This window comes from Mustelus asterias, chromosome 6 (assembly GCF_964213995.1).
Source record: "Mustelus asterias chromosome 6, sMusAst1.hap1.1, whole genome shotgun sequence".
Taxonomy (NCBI): Eukaryota; Metazoa; Chordata; class Chondrichthyes; order Carcharhiniformes; family Triakidae; genus Mustelus; species Mustelus asterias.
This window is the reverse complement of record NC_135806.1, coordinates 59,441,603-59,467,338: the sequence shown is the minus strand read 5'-3', so window position 1 is coordinate 59,467,338 and position 25,736 is coordinate 59,441,603. Positions and strand designations below refer to the sequence as shown.

Genomic DNA, 25,736 nt, shown 5'->3' with positions numbered 1-25,736 from the left:
TTCCTCCCTAACAACACTGTGGGTGTACTCACATCACATAGACTGTAGCGGTTCAAGAAGGAAGCTCACCAACACATCCTCAAGCGCAATTAAGGATGGACAATAAATGTTGGCCTAGCCAGTGATGCTCACTGCCCATGGGTGGAATTTCCCTATCCCACCGCCACGGGAATTGTAGTGGGCGGGACACGGACCATGTAAAGATCTGTTGACCTCATGAGGGATTTTCCGGCACTGGGGCAATCATGGCTGGAAAATCCTGCCCCATGAATGAATAAAAAAAAGTTCCTGGGATCTTGAAACAGTGGGAAAAGTCTCCTGGTATCTGGGAAAATTGTAACGGAGGAATTTATGTTTTCTTGTCCAGCTGTCAACAAATAAATCACAATCACATTTGCTGCTAATCATAGAAGATGTCTGGCAGGTCAAAATGAAAATAATATTTAGTAAATCAGCTGTCTGGAATCAAGCTTTAAGAATTCAGACTTTAGTATCTTTCAAGGCCTTCTGAGAAAAGCAAAGCAATTCTCAGATACACACACGATGAGGGGGCATACCCTTGAACAATCGATGCACAGACCACGTGTTGGGAAATTCTGCAACCCCTAACTGCTCAGAATACATAGATGTGGTTAGACCATTTCTCTCAGTGCTGTGAAATAAAAATATTCAGATGAAGCTCAGCCTTTTGATGCAGGATGAGAACCTGAAACCTAAAAATGTAGGCATTGAAAGACTTGACAGGCAATTTAATGGGTGATTGTTAAAATAATCTGGCAAAAAAGTTTACTTCACAGTAATTGGTGGGGCTGGATTTGTGGGCTCCCTGCATCCCTGTTTAAATGTTGGGATGTTGATCGCCTCCACTTGCCTGGGTTTAAATTTTTCACACATCTTTCACTGTTACTGGGCAAAATCTCTGCCCCCTCGAGGAGGGAGTACAGACTCATACAGACCAATCAGCGTTAGCAGCCCTGCATTATCGACTGTGCCACCAGGAGCAGTGGCTACTGCCAGTACTGCAGGAGGGTCAGGCAGAAGGGTAATCACGGGGATGTCCCGGAACCCAGGTAAATCCAGAACCCCCCCAGGGCTGGCTGGCAGGAATATCCACTTGCCAATGGCAAATGGTAAGAGTGTGAGAGATTCCTGGTCAGTCATGTGATGAAATTGGTGCCTATACTATCCAGCTGCAGGCTACAATGTGCATGTAAAATTATACGTTACTGTAGCAACTCAAGATTCCTTGGGTGGCTGGTGTGGCTCAAATTAGTGTCAACAGCATGCAGTTCGCTCCCTGTTCTGGCCAAATGGATTTCAGGACCTGTCTCCTTGCCTTACCTGTGGCGGAGGTCGTGGCGCTGTGGTTCAGATCTGCCTTTGGGGAGAGAATTCAAGAAGAAGCAATTACTTGGAGTACTTACTGTCTGTCCACATCCTCCGTTTCAAGTCTGGTTGCACCTTTTATGGTTCTTAATTATTGACTTAATTGCACTGAAATTTTTTTTCACTAACATGTTTAGCCCCTGCACTTGCCCCCTCTGATCATCTTTTTGATGTGTTTCTGCATGTTCCTATATTAACCCCTTTCTCCCTGCAGAATTTGTTCAAGGTAGTTTTTCCTCTTTATTTCATTTTTAATTTGTCTCATTAAAGGGTGATTTTCTTTGTCTGAGCATGTTGAGTCTTAGAATATCTTTGTCTTGCATTCTCATCATTATTCTTTTAGAAAATGATGAACTCACTGCACCAGGCTGTTCCATTATAAATAATCAACAAATATCTTCCACAGAAACATGAAATAACTACCTTCAGCAAGGCCTAGACACATATCCCTGACATTACCATCTGGCTGACACCACCCTTGTATTTCTATGACATAGATCTTTGACATAGGAACATTTGAATAGGAGTAGACCCTGCAGCCTGTTCCACATTTAATTAGATAATTGACAGAGAGCAGGTCCATGCCACTTCCTGTCCATCTGAACTGGAAAGCACGTAGCTACTATTACAGATGGCAACTTAAATCGTCATTAGTTTGAGCTCATTCATATGCAGAGAAATAGAAACAGAGTTCAAAAATAGATTTAGAACTGAACTGTAAACCTTAAACTGGGTTGGACTATTTGTCGTCATTTACAGTTTGCAGAGTGTGAAGGGGCCTCAGTTTCTTCTGGAATTCTTAACATTGGAAACAATGCTGGATTCTTGTCTCCCTCCTCGCTTCTTCGTACATGTTTGGTTTTCCCTTGAATGACATGAATCTCAGCAAAGGATGGTCTTCTCTGAGGAGCGCGGCGTTTGACATCTTCTTTGATCTGAACTACTGTGGTTTCCACAAAGTGTGGTGAGTAGAGGGGGACATTTTGTCAACATGATATCAAATAAAGTGTAAAAGATGTTGTTGAGGCATTGCCATTTTGTTTGAAAATTTAAATGTAATTATTATCAAAGTGAACAACAAAGTACGTTTTAGAAATCAATCAACTGGTGCTTCCTTTAAGTGTTTATAAAGCTGTATGTTCAGACTATAACATGATGAAGACTCAAATCCAAATAACTTTCCCTTCATCATGCCCTAGTCTTTTGAAGTTCAAATCTTTCATCTAAACTCAAACTCCAAAGACACCGTCAGCAGCAATTAGATAGTGCAATGCTGGTAGCCTTGGGGTGGTAAGAAATTTTACATTAACTCTTCCCTCATGTTTTCTATAAACTTTCTCTGTTTCAGCTATTTGTGCTTTCAAATAAATAATATGGTTCCGATAAATTGGTTGCCTGATGTTGTGGTAAATCCTGCAGAAATTTGGTTTTCTGAGAACAGGTCACTAGCTGACCTTTCACATTCTCTTTTCACTGGGTAAACAAAGGCAAATGAAGCAAAAAGATTATCACCAGCTTATTTTAAAATCTTTCTGTCAGGGAACATTATGATTGCAGAGTCTGGGCAATGTTATTAATTGGTTTACGATATCATTGGTCATATAGTCAACAAAGATCATCACATTTGGGAAAGCATTTCCAGGAAAGTGCACAGCACAGCCATATTCTACTCTGGGCAGGACTTTACGGCCTCGCTTGTCCCGAAACCATAAAATCCCGTCCTTTCCATGGTCCGTTCCTCGCCTGCTCCAATTCCCATGGCAGGCGGGGCAATAAAATTCTGGCCTCTGCCTATCTGTCTGTGTTCCGCTAGTTCTATGACCAGTACTCTGATGGGCTTCGGCCTTCGCATGGCACACATTTTCTGATCCCTCTGAGACCCACCTTCCTCCTTTTTCTCTCCTTCTTCGACCCACCCTCCTCCTTTTTCCTGGTCTTTTATTTCCTGGGCCTGTGAACTACACAATGGAAAATGTATTCATTCTTTCAAAGATTAGTGAGAGGACAGTTCTGTGGTTTTGCCATAATATAGGCAGTGGTTGTACATTGGAGGCGCTGGCCTCGTGGTATTATCGCTCGACTATTAATCCAGAAACTCAGCTAATGTTCTGGGGTTCGAGTCCCCCGCCACAGCTGGTGGAATTTAAATTCAATAAAAATATCTGGAATTATGAATCTACTGATGACCATGAAACCATTGTTGGAAAAACCCATCTGGTTCACTAATGTCCTTTAGGGAAGGAAATCTGCCATCCTTACCTGGTCTGGCTTACATGTGACTCCAGAGCCACAGCAATGTGGTTGACTCTCAACTGCCCTCCAAGGGCAACTATGGACAATAAATGGTGGCCTGATGCCATGTTCCACGAACGAATAAAAAAAAAATTGCTTTATAGTGGTATGAACTGACAACTTGGAGTTATAACGCTGATCTTGCTTTGCCGTTTGGTCAAACACATGCATTCCTTTCCAAAATTTTGGATGAATGCTGGTATTACCATGAAGTGAAACATGGGCCTTCGAACTAACAGAAGGTTTTAGAAATAGTGCAATTTCAAGCAGGACTTGAGCACAAAGTCTGGTGTTAATTTGTTTTCTATAACTACACACAGGTAGGTTAGAGTACAATGATGCACAACCCCTGTATGATTGCAAGTGACAATGGGCCTGGCAATCCACTGAGATACAAAAGTTGAAATGCTCACTGTGGGGTCAAAACAGTTGACCAGAATATGACTAAAGATTGTGTTGTTTCTGGTGACAAAATAAAACTTGTCAAAAGTAAAATACTATGGATGCTGGAAATCTGAAAGAAAAACAGAAAATCCTAAAAATTCTCAGCAGGTCTGAAAGCATCTGCGGAGAGAAAAGGAAAAGTTCAGGTTGATGTTCTGATGAAAGGGCTGCTATTTAGTTTTGTCATTTAAGCAAAGTGGTTCTGGAATTATTGCCTAGTAGTCACCATACCTATAGGAGCAACCAGAAAAACTTTGCAAGACTTTAAATTTTTTAAATGTTTTCTCGGGATGTGGGCATCACTGGCTGGGCCAACATTTATTCCCCATCCCTAACTGCCCTTGACAAGGTGGTGATGAGCTGCCTTCTTGAACCACTGCAGTCCCTGAGGTGATGTTAGGGAGGGAGATCCAAGATTTTGATCCAGACACAGTGAAATTTGAATGGATGTAAAATCCTATTTATGATGTTTAAAAATTTGATTAGTCTTTAAATAGTCTTGCCTCTGCCTGCCAAGTTAAACCCTGGAGTCTGAACTAAACCAACTTCAAGCAGCTACTGTGTTGGCATCAAAAATTGCTACTACTTTGATGCCACATCTATTTCTTCTCATCAATCATATCAACTCCATTGTCCTGGAGGGTCTAGACTGCCCATCAAGGTCTGTGGGGCGCAGATACAGTCTCAAAGAGGCTGGTACACTTCACCTCACTTACAATATGGCAGCTGCTTCCAACTAAGACCTAAAAGTGGAGAGTTCAGTATTCAGAAGAGATAGCTTTGTTTAATAGATCCAATAATTCTACTATTTTCCACCTCTTAAAACTCTGATGCAGTTTGGATCAAAGTTGACTGCAAATCCTCATGATCAAATAGCAAGTGGCTCTCAATATTTTTTTGGTTGAAGAACGCCCTTTCAAACAGGTTAATAGTCATGGAAACGCCATTTAAATATTATTTATATATTATTCTTTTGAGGGGCTTGGGATTGTGCTGGTTAGTTCAGTTGGCTAGATCAGAGTTCGATTCCCAATCTGTTTGAGGCACAGTCAGGGTCTATCTCCTCACCCAACCTGTAGTAAAAAATCACAGCACTTTGGGGTGGTCTGACAAATAATCACCGAGGACCTGCCTTTTGGCAGAGAACTGATGAAGAAGATAATATTCATAATATGAATGTTTTAAATATGAATGTTTTAAATATGATTTTTAAAAAACAGGTTAAAAAACAGCGGCACGGTGGCACAGTGGTTAGTACTACTGCCTCACAGCGCCAGGGACCTGGGTTCAATTCTGGCCTCGAGTGAGATGTGGAGTTTGCACATTCTCCCCTTGTGTATGTGGGTTTCCTCTGAGTGCTCCAGTTTCCTCCCACAGTCCAAAGTTGTGCGAGTTAGGTTGATTGGCCATGGTAAATTGCTCCATAGCATCAGGGGGAATAGCAGAGTAAAATACATGGTGTTAAGAGAATAGGGCCTGAGTGGGATTGTGGTTGGTGCAGATTTGATGGGCTGAATGGCCTCCTTCTGCACTGTAGGGATTCTATGATTCTATGACTTACAGATAAAAGTGAGGTAAGTATGGAACTGGGCTTGCTCAGTGGGTAGTTCTCCTGTCTTTAGGTGGTAGGTCCCAGGTTGAAGTTCCACTCCAGGATTTGTTGGCTATGAAAGGAGCCAGCCACTGGTGCAGGCAAACCAGTGTGTATCATGCTGGCGCCCAGCCTGGTTGAATAGGAGGGTTAGTGGCAGGAAGAACTTGCGGCTGTAAAATCACCTGCCAAATCCAGAAATGATGGTAGATATGAAGGTGATCAACCTGCATTGTGGCGACTCCATGTGACGTGGGAAAAGCAGAAAGAGGGACCAACCGGTGAGGTGGGTGTGTCAGCTTCTCGTTGCAGCCTATCTACTCTTGGGGTGATATTTAACAATACAGTCGTACATCATTCTCCACTTCCAGAAGGGACCTGGACAAACTACCATTTTTCAAGTTTAAGTGTTTATTTTAGATATTTATGTAATTTATTTCAAAACTTTCTCTTGAACAAGGCTGAATTCACCTGGCGTCCACTGGCAACTTCCAACGTTAATATTTGTGGGGCTATCTGGTGATTTTCTTGCCACTCCCAGCACTACTTCAATCACTCACTCTTCCTGGGTGAGACAGTCAACCACACTGTACTGCAGTTGAACTCTGCTCCTGCAATAAATACTGCTCAAAGAAGGAACAGCCACTGAGCTGAATTATTGCAGGGCTGCTGGCACTATGCCAGCTCTAGCTTAACACAAGTCCATCGGAACAAGAGAGGGGGGTGGGGGCGGTGAAATTAGAGGGAAATGTGGAGAGGGAAGAAAATCAAGTAACAGGATGTTATTGATCAAGAAGGTACAAATAAAGAGAAATTGAAAATAGGAATTCTGATAAAGGGCCTAATATGAACAATGAATCCTGTTTTATCTCAAGCGGATGCTGATGGATCCTTGGTGCATTTTCATAATTTTCTGTTTTTATTTTCATCTATCAAAAGGGAATATGCTTGAATTAATTTTGTGATGGTTTTGAATGAGAGCCAAAAATGGCTATTTAAAAATGAATACATATTCATAGGCTTAATTTGTATATTAAATTTGTAATACAGTATTGAAATAATGGCTCTCACACTGACAGTGCTGTTATAGTGCTAATGGTTAACACAAAGATTGGGAGTACTTTAGAATTCTGCAGAGGAACAAGAAAAAGATTAAGAAAGGGAAAATGGAATAAGTGCAAACTGGTGAGAAACATGAAAATGGACTGTAAAAGCTTCTATGGGTATGTAAAAGGGAAAAGATTAGCAAAAAACAAACATGGTTCCAATATAAGCAGAATCAGGAGAATTTATAATGGGGAACAGGAAAATGATAGAGAAACTAAATAAATACCCTGGTCAGAATTCTTCGATGTGGAGATGCCGGCGTTGGACTGGGGTAGGCACAGTAAGAAGTCGCACAACACCAAGTTAAAGTCCAACAGATTTATTTGGCAGCACAAGCTTTTGGAGTCTCAGGCTCCTTCTTCAGGTGAGTGAGGAGTTGTGTTCACAAACAGGGCATATACAGACACAAACTCAATTTACAAGATAATGGTTGGAATGCGAGTCTTTACAGGTAATTAAATCTTAAAGGTACAGACAATGTGAGTGGAGAGAGCGTTAAGCACAGGTTAAAGAGATGTGTACTGTCTCCAGCCAGGACAGTTAGTGAGATTTTGCAAGCCCAGGCAAGTTGTGGGGGTTACAGATAGTGTGACATGAACCCAAGATCCTCATTGAGGCCGTCCTCATGTGTGCAGAACTTGGTTATCAGTTTCTGCTCAGCGATTCTGCATTGTTGTGTGTCGTGAAGGCCACCTGGGAGAACGCTTACCCGAAGATCAGAGGCTGAATGCCCGTGACTGCTGAAATGTTCCCCGACAGGAAGAGAACACTCCTGTCTGGTGATTGTCGAGCGGTGTTCATTCATCCGTTGTTGTAGCACCTGCATGGTCTCCCCATTGTACCATGCCTCGGGACATCCTTTCCTGCAGCGTATCAGGCCGAGTCGCAAAAGTATGTACCGTGTACCTGGTGGATGGTGTTCTCACATGAGATGATGATATCCGTGTCGATGATCCGGCACGACTTGTAGAGGTTGCTGTGGCAGGGTTGTGTTGTGTCGTGGTCACTGTTCTCCTGAAGGCTGGATAGTTTGCTGCGGACAATGGTCTGTTTGAGGTTGCGTGGCTGTTTGAAGGCAGGAAGTAGGGGTGTGGGGATGGCCTTGGCGAGATGTTTGTCTTCATCGATGACATGTTGAAAGCTCCGGAGAAGATGTCATAGCTTCTCCGCTCCGGGGAAGTACAGGACAATGAAGGGTACTCTGTCCGCTATGTCCCATGTTTGTCTTCTGAGGAGGTCGGTGCGGTTTTTCGCTGTGGCACGTTGGAACTGTCGATTGGTTTTTATGAGGGCATCTTTCAGCGTCTGGAGGTGTCTGTTGCGATCCTCCTCATCTGAGCAGATCCTGTGTATACGGAGGGCTTGTCCATAGACGGCATTGCTGCAACGGCCTCAGTGCTCAACGCTGACAACTGCCAGTCTCCAGATGCAATTCTACAACTCATCCGCTTCATCCTGGACCACAACGTCTTCATCTTCAACAACCAGTTCTTCATCCAGACACACGGAACAGCCATGGGGACCAAATTTGCACCTCAATATGCCAACATCTTTATGCACAGTTTCGAACAAGACCCCTTCACCGCACAGGACGTTCAACCGATGCTATACGGTTGCGGCACGGGGCGGCACGGGGCGGCACGGTAGCACAGTGGTTAGCACTGCTGCTTCACAGCTCCAGGGTCCCGGGTTCGATTCCCGGCTCGGGTCACTGTCTGTGTGGAGTTTGCACATTCTCCTCGTGTCTGCGTGGGTTTCCTCCGGGTGTTCCGGTTTCCTCCCACTGTCCAAAGATGTGCGGGTTAGGTTGATTGGCCAGGTTAAAAATTGCCCCTTAGAGTCCTGAGATGCGTAGGTTAGAGGGATTAGTGGGTAAATATGTGGGGGTAGAGCCTGGGTGGGATTGTGGTCGGTGCAGACTCGATGGGCCGAATGGCCTCCTTCTGCACTGTAGGGTTTCTATGATTCTATACACTAGATACATCGATGACATTTTCTTCTTTTGGACTCATGGTGAACAATCACTGAAACAAGTTCCATCCCACCATCAGACTCACCATGGACTACTCTCCGGAATCGGTTGCATTCTTGGACACACGCATCTCCATCAAGGACGGCCTCAGCACTTCACTGTACCACAAGCCCACGGATAACCTCACGATGCTCCACTTCTCCAGTTTCCACGCTAAACACGATAAAGAAGCCATCCCCTACGGACAATCCCTCCATACACACAGGATCTGCTCAGATGAAGAGGATCGCAACAGACACCTCCAGACGCTGAAAGATGCCCTCATAAGAACAGGATATGGCGCTCGACTCATCGATCGACTGTCCCGACGCGCCACAGCGAAAAACCGCACCGTCCTCCTCAGAAGACAAACACGGGACACGGTGGACAGAGTACCCTTCGCCGTCCAGTACTTCCTCGGAGCGGAGGAGCTACGACATCTTCTCCGGAGCCTTCAACATGTCATCAATGAAGATGAACATCTCGCCAAGGCCATCCCCACACCCTCACTTCTTGCTTTCAAACAACTGCACAACCTCAAACAGACCATTGTCCGCAGCAAACTACCCAGCCTTCAGGAGAACAGTGACCATGACACCACACAACCCTGCCACAGCAACCTCTGCAAGACGTGCCAGATCATCGACACAGATGCCACCATCTCACGTGAGAACACCATCCACCAGGTACACGGTACATAGTCTTGGACTCGGCCAATGTTGTCGACCTGATACGCTGCAGAAAAGGATATCCCGAGGCATGGTACATTGGGGAGACCATGCAGACGCTACGACAACGGATGAATGAACACCGCTCGACAATCACCAGCAGGAATGTTCCCTTCCAGTCGGGGAACACTTCAGCAGTCACGGGCATTCAGCCTCTGATCTTCGGGTAAGCGTTCTCCAAGGCGGCCTTCATGACACATGACAACGCAGAATCGCCAAGCAGAAACTGGTAGCAAAGTTCCGGACACATGAGGATGGTCTCAACCGGGATCTTGGGTTCATGTCGCAGTATATCTGTAACCCCCACGACTTGCCTGGGCTTGCAAAATCTCACTAACTGTCCTGGCTGGAGACAATACACACCTCTTTAACTTGTGCGTGGCCCTCTCTCCACTCACATTGTCTGTACCTTTAAGATTTGATTACCTGTAAAGACTCGCATTCCAACCATTATCTTGTAAATTGAGTTTGTGTCTGTATATGACCTGTTTGTGAACACAACTCCCACTCACCTGAAGAAGGAGCCTGAGACTCTGAAAGCTTGTGCTGCCAAATAAACCTGTTGGACTTTAACCTGGTGTTGTGAGACTTCTTACAGAATTTTTCAGCATTCACGCTGGCAGGATTCTCCAGTCTTGCCTGCAGTGCAACCCCGCCTGCGGATTTCGCAGCGGCGCTGGGTGGCATCACTGGAAAATCTAATTGACAGTGGCGGGATTCTCTGAACAGCACGGCACTTTCCACCATCGGGAAACATGCGGCTGGGAGACCGGAGAATCTCGCCTTCTGTGTCTGCTTTCACAGTGGAAAATCCTAAAAAACACCCCAGAAATAATGGGGAATCAAGGGACTGGTATAAAGAAGGAACAGCAAGATATTAATACTATAAAAATAAGTACTAGAAAAATTAATGGGACTTAAAGTAGAAAAATCTGCTTGGCCTGCTAATCTACATCCCTGAAAATAGGAGTTCTGCCAAAGGACCCAAAAGACCATAAGACATAGGAGCAGAATTAGGCCTTTCGGCCCATCGAGTCTACTCCGTATTCAATCATGGCTAACATTTTTCTCATCCCTCTTCTCCTGCCTTTTCCCCATGACCCCTGATCCATAGAACATAGAATATTACAGCGCAGTACAGGCCCTTCGGCCCTCGATGTTGCGCCGACCAGTGAAACCAATCTAAAGCCCCTCTAATCTACACTATTCCAATATCATCCATATGTTTATCCAATAACCATTTGAATGCTCTTAATGTTGACGAGTCCACCACTGCTGCAGGCAGGGCATTCCACGCCCTTACTACTCTCTGAGTAAAGAACCTACCTCTAACATCTGTCCTATATCTCTCATCCCTCAATTTAAAGCTATGTCCCCTCATGCTAGCCAACACCATCCGAGGAAAAAGGCTCTCACTATCCACCCTATCTAATCCTCTGATCATCTTGTATGCCTCTATTAAGTCACCTCTTAACCTTCTTCTCTCTAACGAAAACAACCTCAAGCCCCTCAGCCTTTCCTCATACGATTTTCCCACCATACCAGGCAACATCCTCGTAAATCTCCTCTGCACCCTTTCCAACACTTGAACATCTTTCCTATAATACGGCGACCAGAACTGTACGCAATACTCCAAATGCGGCCGCACCAGAGTTTTGTACAGTTGCAGCATGACCTCCTGGCTCCGAAACTCAATCCCTCTACCAATAAAAGCTAACACACCGTACGCCTTCTTAACAGCCCTATCAACCTGGGTGCCAACTTTCAGGGATCTATGCACATGGACACCCAGATCCCTCTGTTCATCCACACTACCAAGTATCTTACCATTAGCGCAGTACTCTGTATTCCTGTTACTCCTTCCAAAGTGAATCACCTCACATTTTTCCGCATTAAACTCCATTTGCCACCTCTCAGCCCAGCTCTGCAGCTTATCTATGTCCCTCTGTAACCTGACACTTCCCTCCGCACTGTCTACAACTCCATCGACTTTAGTGTCATCCGCAAATTTACTAATCCATCCTTCCACGCCCTCATCCAAGTCACTAATAAAAATGACAAACAGCAGTGGCCCCAAAACAGATCCTTGCGGTACACCACTAGTAACTGAACTCCAGGATGAATATTTCCCATCAACCACCACTCTTTGTTTTCTTACAGCTAGCCAATTCCTGATCCAAACCACTAAATCACCCTCAATCCCATGTGTCCGTATTTTCTGCAAAAGCTTACCATGGGGAACCTTATCAAACGCTTTGCTGAAATCCATATACACCACATCAACCGCTTTACCCTCATCCACCTCTTTGGTCACCTTCTCAAAGAACTCAATAAGGAACTCAATCCCCTTATTAATCAAGAACCTATCTATCTCTGTCTTAAAGACACTCAATGACCTGGCCTCCACAGCCTTCTGCGGCAAAGAGTTCCACAGATTCACCACTCTCTGGCTGAAGAAATTCCTCCTCATCTCTGTTTTAAAGGATTGTCCCTTTAGCCTGAGGTTGTGCCCTCTGGTTTTAGTTTTTCCTACTTATGGAAACATCCTCTCCACATCCACTCTACCCAGGCCTCACAGTATCTTATAGGTTTCAATAAGATCCCCCCTCATCCTTCTAAACTCCAACGAGTACAGACTCAGAGTCCACAACCATTTCTCATATGACAAGCTCTTCATTCCAGGGATCATTCTTGTGAACCTCCTCTGGACCCTTTCCAAGGCCAGCACATCCTATCTTAGATTTGGGACCCAAAACTGCTCATAATACTCCAAATGGGGTCTGACCAGAGCCTTATACAGCCTCAGAAGTACATCCCTGCTCTTGAATTCTAGCCCTCTCGACATAAATGCTAACATTGCATTCAGAGTCATAGAGGTTTACAGCATGGAAACAGGCCCTTTGGCCCAACTCATCCATGCTGCGCTTTTTTCTTAAACCCCTAAGCTAATCCCAATTGCCCGCATTTGGTCCATATCCCTCTATACCCATCGTACCCATGTAACTATCTAAATGCTTTTTAAAAGACAAAATTGTACCCACCTCTACTATTACGTCTGGCAGCTTGTTCCAGACACTCACCACCCTCTGTGTGAAAAAAATGCCCCTCTGGACACTTTTGTACCTCTCCCCTCTCACTCTAAACCTATGCCCTCTAGTTTTAGACTCCCCTACCTTTGGAAAAAGATATTGACTATCTAGCTGATCTATGCCCCTCATTATTTTAAAGACCTCTATAAGATCACCCTTCAGCCTCATACGCTCCCGAGAAAAAAGTCCCAGTCTATCCAGCCTCTCCTTATAACTCAATCCATCAAGTCCCGGTAGCATCCTAGTAAATCTTTTATGCACCCTTTCTAGTTTAACAATATCCTTTCTATAATAGGGTGACCAGAATTACACACAGTATTCCAAGTGTGGCCTTACCAATGTCTTGTGCAACTTCAACAAGACATTCCAACTCCTGTATTCAATTTGCCTTCCTAACCGCTGACTGAACCTGCACATTAACTTCAAGTGAATCTTGAACAAGGACTCCCAAGTCCCTTTGTGTTTCTGATTTCCTAAGCATTTTCCCATTTCGAAAATAGTCTATGCCTCCATCCTCCTTCTCTTCCAAAGTGCATAACCTCACACTTTTCCACATTGTATTCCATGTGCCACTTCTTTGCCCACTCTCCTAAACTGTCCAAGTCCTTCTGCAGCCCCCCTGCTTCCTCAATACTACCTGTCCCTCTACATATCTTCGAATCATCTGCAAATATAGCAACAGTACCTTCAGTTCCTTACGTATGAAGTATTAATCCTGTCTTTTCTCTTTACAGATGCCTACTGATCCTCTGTGCATTTTCATAATTTTCTGTTTTTATTTCATCCATCAAAGGGGAAAGAGGGGGCTGTAGAGATAATAGATGCATTGGTGGTTATCCTTTAAAATTCTATAGGCTTTGGAATGGTTCCTGCAGATTGGAAGGTGGCAAATGTGACCCCACTGTTCAAGAAAAGAGGGAAAGAGAAAACATGGAACTGTAGACCTGTTTGCCTAACATCAGTTGTAGGGCACTTACAAGGAGCAGGAGTCGGCCATTCATTCCTTCGAACCTGCCCCATCATTTAATAAGATCATGGCTGACCTGATAGTAACCTCAAATCTGCACTCCATCTACTCCCGATAACCTATCATGCCCTCGCTAGAGGAAATGCTAGAATTTATAATAAAGGATGTGATAAGTTAGAAAATAAATGGTAGGATTGGGCAAAGTCAATACAGATTAATGAAAGTGAAATCATGTTTAACAAACCTGTTGGAGTTTTTGAGAATGTAACTAGCAGAATAGATAAGGAAGAACTGGTCGATGTGGTATATTTAGATTTTCAGAAAGCTTTTGTAAGATCCCATACAAGAGGTCAGTGATTGGGGGGAAATATACTGGCATGGAATGAGAACTAGTTAATGACAGAAAACAGAGAGTAGGAGTAAATGGATCATTTTCAGATTGGCAGGCCATGACTAGTGGGGTGCCACAATGATCAGTGCCTGGGCCTCAGCTTTTCACAATCTATATCAATGAATTGGATGTGGGGATTAAATGTCATGTTTCCAAGTTTGCAGATGACACAAACCGAGGTGGAAATGTGAGTTGTGAGGAAGATGCAAAGACTCTTCAAGGAGACTTTGCGAGGCTAAGGGAGCGGACAAAAGTTGGCAGATGGAATACAACATAGAGAAATGTGAGATTATCCACTTTGGTAAAAAAAAACAGAAATACAGGCTATTTCCTAAATGGTGAGAGACTGGGAATTGTTGAACTTCAAAGGGACTTGGGTGTCTTTGTTCATGAGTCACTGAAAGCTAACATGCAGGTAGGACAAGCAATTAAAAAGGCATTTATTTCAAGAAGATTTGAGTATAGGAGTAAAGATACCTTAATGAAGTTATAGGGAGCCTTGATGGGACGGCACCTGGGGCATTGTGCGCAGTTTTGGTCTCTTTACCTCACAAAAGATATACATGCCACAGAAGGAATGCAACAAAGATTCACCAGACTAATTACTGGGAAGAAGGGATTGTCCTAAGAGGACAGATTAAGTAAACTGGGCCTTTATTCACTGGAGTTTGGAAGAATTAGAGGTGATCTCATCCAAATTTATACAATTCTTCCAGGGCTCAACAGGAAAGAGGAAGGAAGGATGTTTCCTTTGGAGGGGAGGTCTAGAATCAGGATACCCAGTCTCAGAGTAAGGGCAAGCCGTTTAAGACGGATGAGGAGGAATTTATTCACTCAGACGGTGATGAATCTTTGGAATTCTCTGCCCCAGATGGCTGTGGAGACTCAGGGCCTGATTTTACCATTTTGAGTCTAAGTGCCGAATCTGGGCGTCAAATAGATCCGAGCCTGGAATCCTCCTTGCAGCGCACCCATACGCATTTTGCTGGCTCCGGTCCGATTCGCGCTGTGGGCGGGGCTTAGCGCTGCTAGAACGAATGGAGCTCTGAACTGCGCATGTGCAGTTCGAAAAAAAATCCGAAGCAGCGCGCCCGGACGGGGAGAAAAAAGCAGAGAGAGCGGCTCTCTGACCCAGATCATCTGGAGAGGGGGGGGAGGGGTGGGAGGAGGAGAGGGGGCGGGACCCAGATCACCCTCGGTGGGGGTGGGGAGGAGGAGAGGGGGCAGGACCCAGATCACCCTCTGGGGGAGGTGGGGAGGGGGGTGGCAGGAGGAGAGGGGGTGTGACGGGTCCATCTGGCTCACCAAGTCAGTTACAATACTGCGTTCAGCATCTACTGAACCATCATGGATACAAAGGATAATGGCATTAGGGTTCTGCATGTAGGGCTGAAGGGCCTATACTGCGCTATAATGTTCTATGTTCTATATGTTCTATGTAAGCCTTGCTTATGCTAAAAATTATATCTTTGGTGTCGGCAGCCATTCCTGGTGTTACAGTACTGATAACACCAGGAAGATCGACAAGTACCATTCATTATCCTTTGTATCCAAGATGGTTCAGTAGATGCTGAACGCAGTATTGTAACTGACTTGGTGAGCCAGATGGACCCACAAGGCAGAAGGACCATCTTTGTATTGACCAAAGTGGATCTAGCTGAGGGACATACAGCTTATCTTGCTAACGGAAGGATGGTGGAGGGAGACCAGCAATTGAGGTAGGGTAGGGGTGTGCTCTGCCGGGGGGGGCTGCCTCCCAGGGGGGTCTGATCCCGGGGGGGGTCTGCCGGGGGGGCCTGCCTCCCAGGGGGGTCCGATCCCAGGAGGGGGGGGGAGTAGTCTGATGGGGTGGTTAGCGGGGGGGGGGGGGGGGGTCCGCGAAGGATGGTCGAGGAGGATGGTGACTTCACAAGGGCAGAGAGGGCTTCGGAGGTTCCCCTGCAGAATAGAAATCCGCTTCGGACTTTTATTCTGCAGGTCGCTAAAAGCGCGGATTTGGAATGGGCCAGAAGACGGTAAAGTGGGATTTGGAGGTAGAGTTGGGCGCACGGTTCATTAAGTCGATTTAAATGCATGCTAATGCATTTAAATCGTCGGACCGCCCGATTCGGGCGCGGGCCGGACCTGTGCCCGAATCGGGTGTCGGTAAAGCTGCGATCTGCTCGGAATCGGGTGCAGATCGCGGTATAGGCCCGTGCCCAACTTTACCGCGATTTCATGCCCGAAAACGGGCGCAAAGCTTTGGTAAAATTGGGCTCTCCGTCATTGAGTATGTTTAAGACTGAGATCGATAGATTTCTACAAAATAAAAACATCAAGAGATATGTGGATAGTGTAGGAAAATGGTGTTGAAGTAGAATGGCCATGATCTCATTGAATGACAGAGTGGGCTTGAAGGGATGGATTGCCGACTCCTGATCCTATTTCTTATGTCTTTATTATGAAACATTTTTCTGTTCGAAGAAAAGCTCAGGATATTGTGGTGAACGCACTAGGATTACAGGCAGCAGGTTAGTGTAGCCGCAGTTTTTGCAGTCGTTGCTACGTGGTTTAAAGCATGTGGTTCACCAGCAGAAATTACACCTCTGATATTAGTAGAAGACAAATTATATGAAAGAGGAAACAAGTGTTGTAAAAGGAAGTGTCTACTTATTAGGTTTCATTTCAGAGAAGATAATGGCCCATGAAGAGGGAATCTTTCATTGCAAGATTTCATCTTCCAAAAGTAGCTTTGATCTCTCTCTCTCTCTAGTAACAAAACTGCTGACATCAAGTATAGTTTAAAGTAACAATGCTGTTAGTCAATACATTATATCAATGATAAAATTAACTGTCATTAAAAAGAATTGGTACATTGTTCCAGATTGTTTTGCTTCAGTGTGTTTGGAACTAATTTTCATTGGAGTAGCCAACTGTTCTAAACATCAATGTAATCTCAAGAATCACCCAAGGTTGTTGCATTTAAGCCATTTGTTGATATTTCCTTCTCTCCAATCTCTCTTTTTTATGCAATTATTCTAATCAAACGTTTGTACGATGGTTTTACATTTACTGAAAGGTTAAAGAAAGCATACTGCATCTTTTATTCATCCGAACGTCTCTCAACATGCAGAGGGCATGTTTTACTACTACCACACAGTCTTTTTCTGTGAGTCGCACAAGTGTACGGACAATAGCAGTTCATTTATAATAGAAAACATCCTGTCTGAGGGAAGCCAAACAATTTTGACATCACACAGACATCTTTGTACGGAAGTGTGTAAATAAAGGCACTTCTGTCTTTAAAGCACATAAGATAGCTGCGTAAACAAACTAGGGTTCGCCTCCAGATTGTCTTGGGATCTCCAGGAATTTAAGATTAAGCTCATAGATGCTGCTACAAGCAAACCAGGAGAAAAATCATAGGAGCTTTAGAAAAATGACAATTTTTCATTTCCTTTGAACACTTGATTAATGGTTACTAAAATATCGGTGATGGGGGGAAATATGTCCATTTAATTGGGCAGGGCTGTTGGAGATGGAAGGGTAGTGATTGAATCTCCAGGAATACATCCCTCCAAGTTGGCAACTCGAACAGACAGCTCAAATTTTAAGCCTTATTTTCACGGACATGTTGCCAAAGCTATCCTTCGGCCTGTTCTTTTCTGTTTAAAAATTAATACGTCCAAAATTTTCTGTTGAAACAAACGTTCAGTGAGCTTCAGCACCTGTGTGGAGCACTTTTCATTAAAGCATGCCTGAACCCATTTGGGATTAAACACAACTTGGAAAATTCAACAAAAACCCAGAAAAATTCAGGGAAAGTTGGAATTTGGGACAGTGAAAGCTATGTTATTAGTGACCAAATTCAACATATCTCAGTGAGACAGGTTGTTCCATTTTTAAAAATCTCAATAAAATAATGGTCCATTAAAATATCTCGGAGGCTTAATTTCCTCGAACTGCATTTGCGTAAAATTAATTTCACTCTTTTCCAGTATTTTCGGTTTTTGTGACTTGGACGGATGTGTTGGCCGACTAATAGCTGGAGGATGTGAGTCATGTGATGAACCTTCAGGAATATCTTCAACCACAGTTGGCAACCCAGGAATACCCTTGCAGCAGAGAGACAGGTGAGAGTTTATTTGGATTTAATAAATCAGAGGATGAGAAAGGCCATTTTCCCACTTTAGTTACTCCCTCTGATATTCTAACGTGCTAGCCTAGCATTCAATTCGTGAATGCTGTAATTCGGCATGTCCACCATTCTGAATGGCAGATTATTGCTTATACAACATGCCTTCCTTCTGTTCAGTTCCAACCATTCAGAAACAATTAGGTAAATTGTTGCCTTCATCGTATGGAACCGATCAATATCGGAGCCAATCATCTTCCCATTAAAATTAATGGATAAAATTAAAATGGGTGTGCTCTATAATAAGAGAAATGAACCGCTCATCAAGATTAATGTACATGCAGTGAAGACGATGATTTACCTCACTGCCTCTTGTTTATACAATAGATGGATCTCACTAATGGAATCAACAACAAAAACTGATCTTATTCCAGCATAAACAAATCAATCGCCTGCTGTCTGTGATTTTAATTAAGTACAGATTGAGTCGAGCTCTCCTTCTTATCACTGCTAAATCGAACTGAAATGAAGTGGTAACATACAGAACAACTCACCTCTATTATTTTTGGGAAGTCTTTTTGCCTTTTTTCAGCCTTGATTTATGAAGTGAAGAGTCTTGTCAACAGGGATGAACTTGGCCTCTTAGCTGGCAACTGAACTGGAAGGTGTGATATACAGATACCATGCAGATCGTCCAGGAGGCCCCAGGTTGAATCCTGCGCTCTGCTAGGTTAGGTGATCTCAACTAGGTGGTAGTGCTGCCTTTAGCCCCAGCATTGTCATCCTTCAAGACTTGCACATTGAACACTTGGACATTAATCTCTATTAGAGCTTGCACATGAATGAATATCAAAGAATATAAGCATAACCACGCAGATTTTGGGCAATTTGTCCTACACTTACTTTGATTTTTAAAAATGGACTTACTTAGAACTTTTCCTAGCAGGTCTAAAGCCAGCTCTGGAGTGGAGTTTAAAGTAAATCAGTGGAAGTGGCGGCAATACAGTTCAGTCCCATCTCACTCAGGGCACAATTACGCACTAACACTCAAGCTCTTTGTTGAAATAAGCATTCTTTTGCCTTCAAGTCTCATCTAGCAACTTGACATTGTTGGTAACGTTCTACTGAAGTTTCTCGAGGAAATAACAAATTAAATGTAGTTTTCAACTTTCTTGTTAAGAGAGTAATGCAGGGGAACTTTGGGTTGTCATATGACCAGTGTTTCTATAAGATGCCAGAAAGCTATTCACACACTGTGATAATGAACCTTGCTCTTTTGAAGCTTTTAAAGACTGTTTAAAGGATTTGTGTGTATCTTTCAGCTAATCCATTGGTTGATGGATGACAAGGTGTGGATTTTATATGTTGGATACCATTTACTTTGAGATTATCATCAAACTCTTGTGAAGTAAATCATGGACCATTATTGCTAACAATCTGTTCTAATTTACCAAATCTTGTAAAAAAGTCATTAAGTTTTTTTAATGGTTCGTTCAGATGTAGTAGATCTCATGAATACACCTTCTGGCCACTTTGATTGCGCATCAATGATGACCAAGAACACGTAACCCTCAAATGGATCACCAGCATCTACATGCAAATATTGCAATGGCATTTTAGGCCATTCCCAATGGTGTAAAGGAGATAACAATGGCATATTTCTTATTCATGCACAGAACTAACACTGTCCAACTTTTTCTTCAATCTGAGAATCCAGATCAGGCCATCAAAAATAATTACATGCTAATTCATTCATTGGACCATACCAGGATGTCCTTCATGTTCAAGAACTCTTCCATGCAGACTAGGAGGAATGATCACTCTGATTCTCCACAATAGACACCCACCTTGGATGATCAACTCAAGCTTTCTTGACACATATCAAATTAGGATGCATATGACGCATTCCAGCTATTGTTCCTTTCAGTACCAGATCCATTACCTTCCCCTTCACAGCATCATTTCTGGTATGTCTCTGAACTTGAGAAGCTGTCACAGGCAAATGATCCACCAGCAAAAAATAAAGAATATTAACAAAACTAGTTGGTGGCATCTGCTCAATAGGTAATGGTAAGTGTGATAATGCATTAGCATTAGACTCTGATTGATGACACTTTACATCCTAAGAGTGTGCAGATAAGATCAGTGACCATATTTGCAATCAGCTAGCAGATAACGGCGGTATGCCTTTATATGGCCCAAATAGTTAAGGTTTGATAATCAATCAATAATGTCACTAAGTTAGATAATTTACTCATCCTAGAAAGGACCTCAATTGCATCATATTCACTGGATGTCGTGCTTCTAAAATATTTTTTAGCTACTTTATGTAGCCTTTACTATCACTAACATGACCCCAATACTGGACTGACGTCTGGAAAAAGTCACACATTTCTTTTTTCATATGCAAACCACGTGCTTGAAGATGTTCCAATGTTGCTTCTAAATTATTCAAGTGCTCCTGTTCACTGGATCCTGTAATTAGAATATCATCCAGATAACATTGTGCACCAAAGAGGCCACTTAAAATCTGATCAATTGATCTTTGGAATAGGGCTGGTGTGGATTTTATGTCAAAAGGTAACCTTTTATAATGAAAAAGACCTTTATGCGTAACAATGGTAAGCAATAGTTGTGGTTCAGGCTACATGCATCTGCAAGTATGCTTGTGAAAGATCAATTTTGCTGAATTCCTGCCCACCTGATAACCCAGCAAACAAATCTTCAATTAAAGGAAGCAGATATTGATCAGCACCAGCGCACAATACTGGATTTATGGTTGTTTTAAAATTACCATAAATATGAACTGAACCATCTGATTTTGTGACATCTTCTAATGATTCACCAAACTTGCAATGTTGTGCAAGCCTTTCTAAGGTTGTCACAAACTGAGCAATGCGTTTGTCTTCCACTTGGCTCCTTTGGTGGAACCTGAACTGTTCCGCGATGATCAGTGGCTTTGGAGAGTATTGCTCTTCAAGGATCTTTGTCAAATCATCGTACGTTATGATTCCTGGCTTTGCTGGCTGAACCAAGCATCGAAGAAAACTGAAGGTTTTACTTCCTATTGTTCTGGAAAAAAACTGGACGAGCAACTTGTTAGCAGTTTTATTCACTTGTATAAAATACTGGAAATGCTCTCATAGGAACTCCATGATTCATTTTCATCATAGAAAGGGCACATGGATCATAATGGACCCATCATTTCTCTTGCAGGCACCAGAAAGAGGTGACTGCTTAGTATTTTTTCTTACTGTCTTCCCAGGGCAGCACAGTGGCACAGTGGTTAGCCCTGCTGCCTCACAGCGCCAGGGACCCAGGTTCAATTGCAGCCTTGGTTCACTGCGTGGAGTTTGCTCGTTCTCCCCATGTCTGCGTGGGTTTCCACCAGGTGCTCTGGTTTCCTCCCACAGTCCAAAGATGTGCAGGTTAGGTTGATTGGCCATGCTAAATTGATCATAGTGTCAGGGGGATTAGCAGGGTAAATGAGGGTTACGGGAATGGGGCCTGGGTGGGATTGTGGTCGGTACAGACTAGATGGGCCGAATGGCCTCCTTCTGTACTGTCAGGATTCTATGATTCTACTACCCTTTTTACCCTGGAGATTGTTGATTTGATTGTTGACTTGACCCTGTTTCTTTGTATTCGTCTGTGGGACCTGATGATATTAGCAGGGCCAGCATTTTTGTTCTTCCTAATTGATCTTGCAAAGGCAGTGGTGGTGAGCCATCTTCTTTGGCTTGCTGCAATCCATCTGGTGTAGGTACACGTACAGTTCTGTTAGGAAGAGAATTGCAACTTTTTGACCCAGTGACAGTCAATTTCTATTACAATTCACATTGCCTGGCTGTAGCCACAGTCACTTGCCCGGCACTGAGTGACTCTGGAAATTGATTATGTTGCACTGTACACTTCACATTTCAAGCCAGTTGATATTTCAGGTAAACTCAAATATGTCAACTGACCTAGAAACACATTATTCTTGAACAAAGCCTCCCCCTCATCTCTTTATATTGAAGCATTAGTCAAAGAGTTCAATGGCAGTGGCACCAAGCCCTGGAGAACACTGTGTTCCCAGGAATACCAGTTAGAGTTGCTGTAACAAGGGTGATCTGTGCAAACTTTACTGGCAGAGCAAGGCTGTGCTGGAAAAATCTCCGGAACAGTTGCGCTTACTTACTGATGATGAAACTGACTGTGACCATCACTCACACTCCCAGTGGATAGTAGACAACACTAAGGTCACCTGCCAGAATGTCCACTAGTTCATCGTTGCTTTGTTGGTCAAATCAACAACATGAACTCAAGCCACAAATGCTGAGGATGCTGACTACTATTAGCCTCCTATTATAGATGTATTCACGAAGGACTTAGGGACAGTACAGGACCAACATGTTCCAATAGGGAAAAAGGCTGGGACCAACAAATCCAGTGAACCCTGGATATTGAGGGTTAAAGAGGAAAAGGATGGCTTATGGCAGACATTGAGGGCACAAAACAGCAGAAGCCCTAGAGGAGTATAGAATGTGCAAGAGGGAACTTAAAAATGGAATTAGGAGAGCAAAATGGGGACGTGAAAGGACACTGGCAGGTAAAATAAAGGAAAATCATAAGTTGTTTGACAAGTATGCTAAGGGTAAAAGGATAACTAGGGAAAGAGTAGGGCCCATTAAGCACTACAGTGGCAATTTGTGTGTGGAGCCAAAGGATGTAGGTAGAGTTCTAAATGTTGTGGAGTTGCTGGCGTTGAACTTGGGGTAGGCACAGAAAGTAATCTCACAACACCAGGTTAAAGTCCAACAGGTTTATTTGGTAGCACAACTTTCGGGGCATTGCCCCTTCATCAGGTGAGTGAAGAGTTCAGTTCACAAACAGGGCATATATAGACACAGCTCAATTACAAGATAATGGTTGGAATGCGAGTCTTAACAGGTAATCAAGTCTTTACAGGTGCAGACAATGTGAGTGGAGAGAGGATTAAGCACAGGTTAAAGAGGTGTAAATTGTCTCCAGCCAGGACAGTGAGTGAGATTTTGCAAGCCCAGGCAAGTCGTGAGGCCTCAACCGGGATCTTGGGTTCATGTCACACTATCTGTAACCCCCACGACTTGCCTGGGCTTGCAAAATCTCACTAACTATCCTGGCTGGAGACAATTCACACCTCTTTAACCTGTGCTTAACCCCCTCTTCACTCACATTTTCTGCACCTGTAAAGACTTGATTACCTGTTAAGACTCGCCTTCCAACCATTATCTTGTAATTGAGCTGTGTCTATATATGCCCTGTTTGTGAACTGAACTCTTCACTCACCGAATGAAGGAGCAATGCTCCGAAAGCTCGTGCTCCCAAATAATCCTGTTGGACTTTAACCTGGTGTTGTGCGAGTTCTAAATGAACATTTTGTGTCGGTGTTCACTAGTGAGAGAGACAATGTGGGTATAGATATCAGGGAGAAGGATGGTGATAAAATTAAATAAGTTAATATAGACAGAGAGGAGGTTCAGAGTGGTCTGGGAGGCATAAAGATAGATAACCTCAGTGGTGGGGTAACTATTGGAAGCAATTCCGAGAAACAGGATTAATCTGCACTTGGAGAGGCAGGGATTAATCAAGAACAGTCGGCATGGTTTTGTTAAGGGGGGGTCATGTCTGACCAACTTGATTGAAGTTTTTGAAGAGGTAGCCAGGTGTATAGATGAGGGCAATGCATTTGATGTAGTCTTCTTGGACTTCAGCAAGGCTTTTGACAAGGTCCCACATGGGAGACTGATAGTGAAGGTGAGAGCCTATGGGATCCAAGAAAATTTGGCAAATTGGATTCAGAATTGGTTAAGTGGCAGTAAACGGAGGGTGATGGTCAAGGGGTGTTTTTCTGATTGGAAGATTGTCCAATAATTTTGCAGATGATACAAAAATTGGTGGGGTGGTAAACAGTGAGAGGATTGTGTGCAGTTCTGGAATCCACATTATAGGATGGATGTGATAGCACTAGAAAGGGTGCAGAGGAAATTTACCAGGATGTTGCCTGGGCTGGAGAGTTTTAGTTATGAAGAAAGATTGAATAACTGGGATTGTTTTCCTTGGAGCAGAGGGTATGGGAGGGCGGGGGGCATTATTGAGATGTATAAAATTATGAGGGGCATAGAGTAGATAGGAAGAAACCTCTCCCCTTGGTGGAGGGACCAATGACTAAGGGGCATAGATTTAAGCTAAGGGACAGAAGGTTTAGAGGGGATTTGAGGATAAACTTTTTCATCCAAAAGTTAGTGGGAGTCTGGAACTCACTGCCTGAAAGGATGTTGGAGGCAGAGACCATCATAGCATTCAAGAAGTATTTAGATGAGCACTTGCGATACCAAGGCATATAAGGTTATGGGCCAAGTGCTGGAAAATGGGATTAGAATAGTTGGGTGGTTTGTCTTTGATCGGCACAGACGCAATGGGCCGAAGGGCCTTTTTCTATGTTGTAGACCTCTATGATTCTATGACTGTACTTAAACTTCCAGACCGCATTTGATAAGGTGCCACATCAAAGGCTATTGTATAAAATAAAAGCTCATGGTGTAGGGGATAACATATTGGCAATGGATTGAAGATCGGCTTGCCTACAGGAAACAGAGAGCAGGCATAAACAGTTCATTTTCATTTGACAAGGTATAATGAGTGGTGTCCCAAAGGGATCAGTGCTGGGGCGTCAACTTTTTACAATTTATGTTAATGATTTGGATGAAAGGAGAAGTTGCTAAATTTGCTGAGAATACCAATATAGATAGGAAAGTAAGCTGAGCAGAGGACATACGGAGGTTACAAAAGGGTACATATAATTTAACTAAATGAGCAAAAGTCTGGCAAATGGAGTATAATGTGGGAAAATATGAAATTGTTTATTTTGGCAGGAAGAATACAAAAGTTTATTTAAATGGTGAGAGATTGCAGAGCTCTGACATGCAAAGGGATCTGGGTGTCATATTGCATGAATCGCAAAAGGTTACTATGCAGGTACAGAAAGTAATTAGGAAAGTTAATACAATGTTATCAGTTATTGCAAGGAGAATTAAATAGAAAAGTAGGGAGGTTATGCTTCAGTTGTACAGGGCATTGGTGAGACCACATTTGGAGTACTATGAACTGTATTATTATGGAAGGATGTAAATGCATTGGCAGCAATTCAGAGGAGTTTTACCAGACTAATTCATGGAATGGCCGGATTGTCTTATGAGGAAAGATTGGAGAGGTTAGGCTTGTATCCACTGGAGTTTAGAAGAGTAAGAGGCGGCTTGATTGAAACCTTTAAGATCCTGAGGGGTATTGACAGGGTGGATATGGAGAGGATGTTTCCTCTTGTAGCAAGATCTCAAACTGGGGGTCACTGTTTAAAAATAAGGGTTGCCCGTTTAGAAGAGAAATGAGGAAAGAAACATTTCTCAGAGGGCTGTGAGTCTCTGGAACTCTTCCTCAAAAAGCAATGGAAGTCGAGTCTTTGAATATTTGAAGACAGTTAGATAGATTCTTGATTAACAAAGGTTGGCAGGAAAGTGGAATTGAGGTTACATTCAGATCAGCCATGATTTTATAGAATGATGGAACAGGCTCGAGGGGCTGAGAGGCCTACTCCT

General features: G+C 43.4%; 1 protein-coding gene across 4 annotated transcripts in view; it reads left to right on the top strand.

Annotated features, from left to right (window-relative positions):
• LOC144494876 (uncharacterized) overlaps positions 1 to 25,736 on the top strand; it is a 146,066-nt gene that overhangs the window by 29,969 nt on the left and 90,361 nt on the right. For 2 of the 4 annotated variants that reach the window (XR_013498166.1, XM_078214364.1), the window contains 2 exons: positions 2,146 to 2,350; positions 17,984 to 18,118. Coding sequence is in view for 1 of the 4 variants with exons in the window: in XM_078214364.1 (XP_078070490.1) it covers positions 2,238 to 2,350; positions 17,984 to 18,118 (248 nt within the window). In the remaining 3 variants the exon portion in view is untranslated. The remainder of the gene's footprint in view (positions 1 to 2,145; positions 2,351 to 17,983; positions 18,119 to 25,736) is intronic. The other 2 variants (XR_013498164.1, XR_013498165.1) reach the window with 1 other exon arrangement.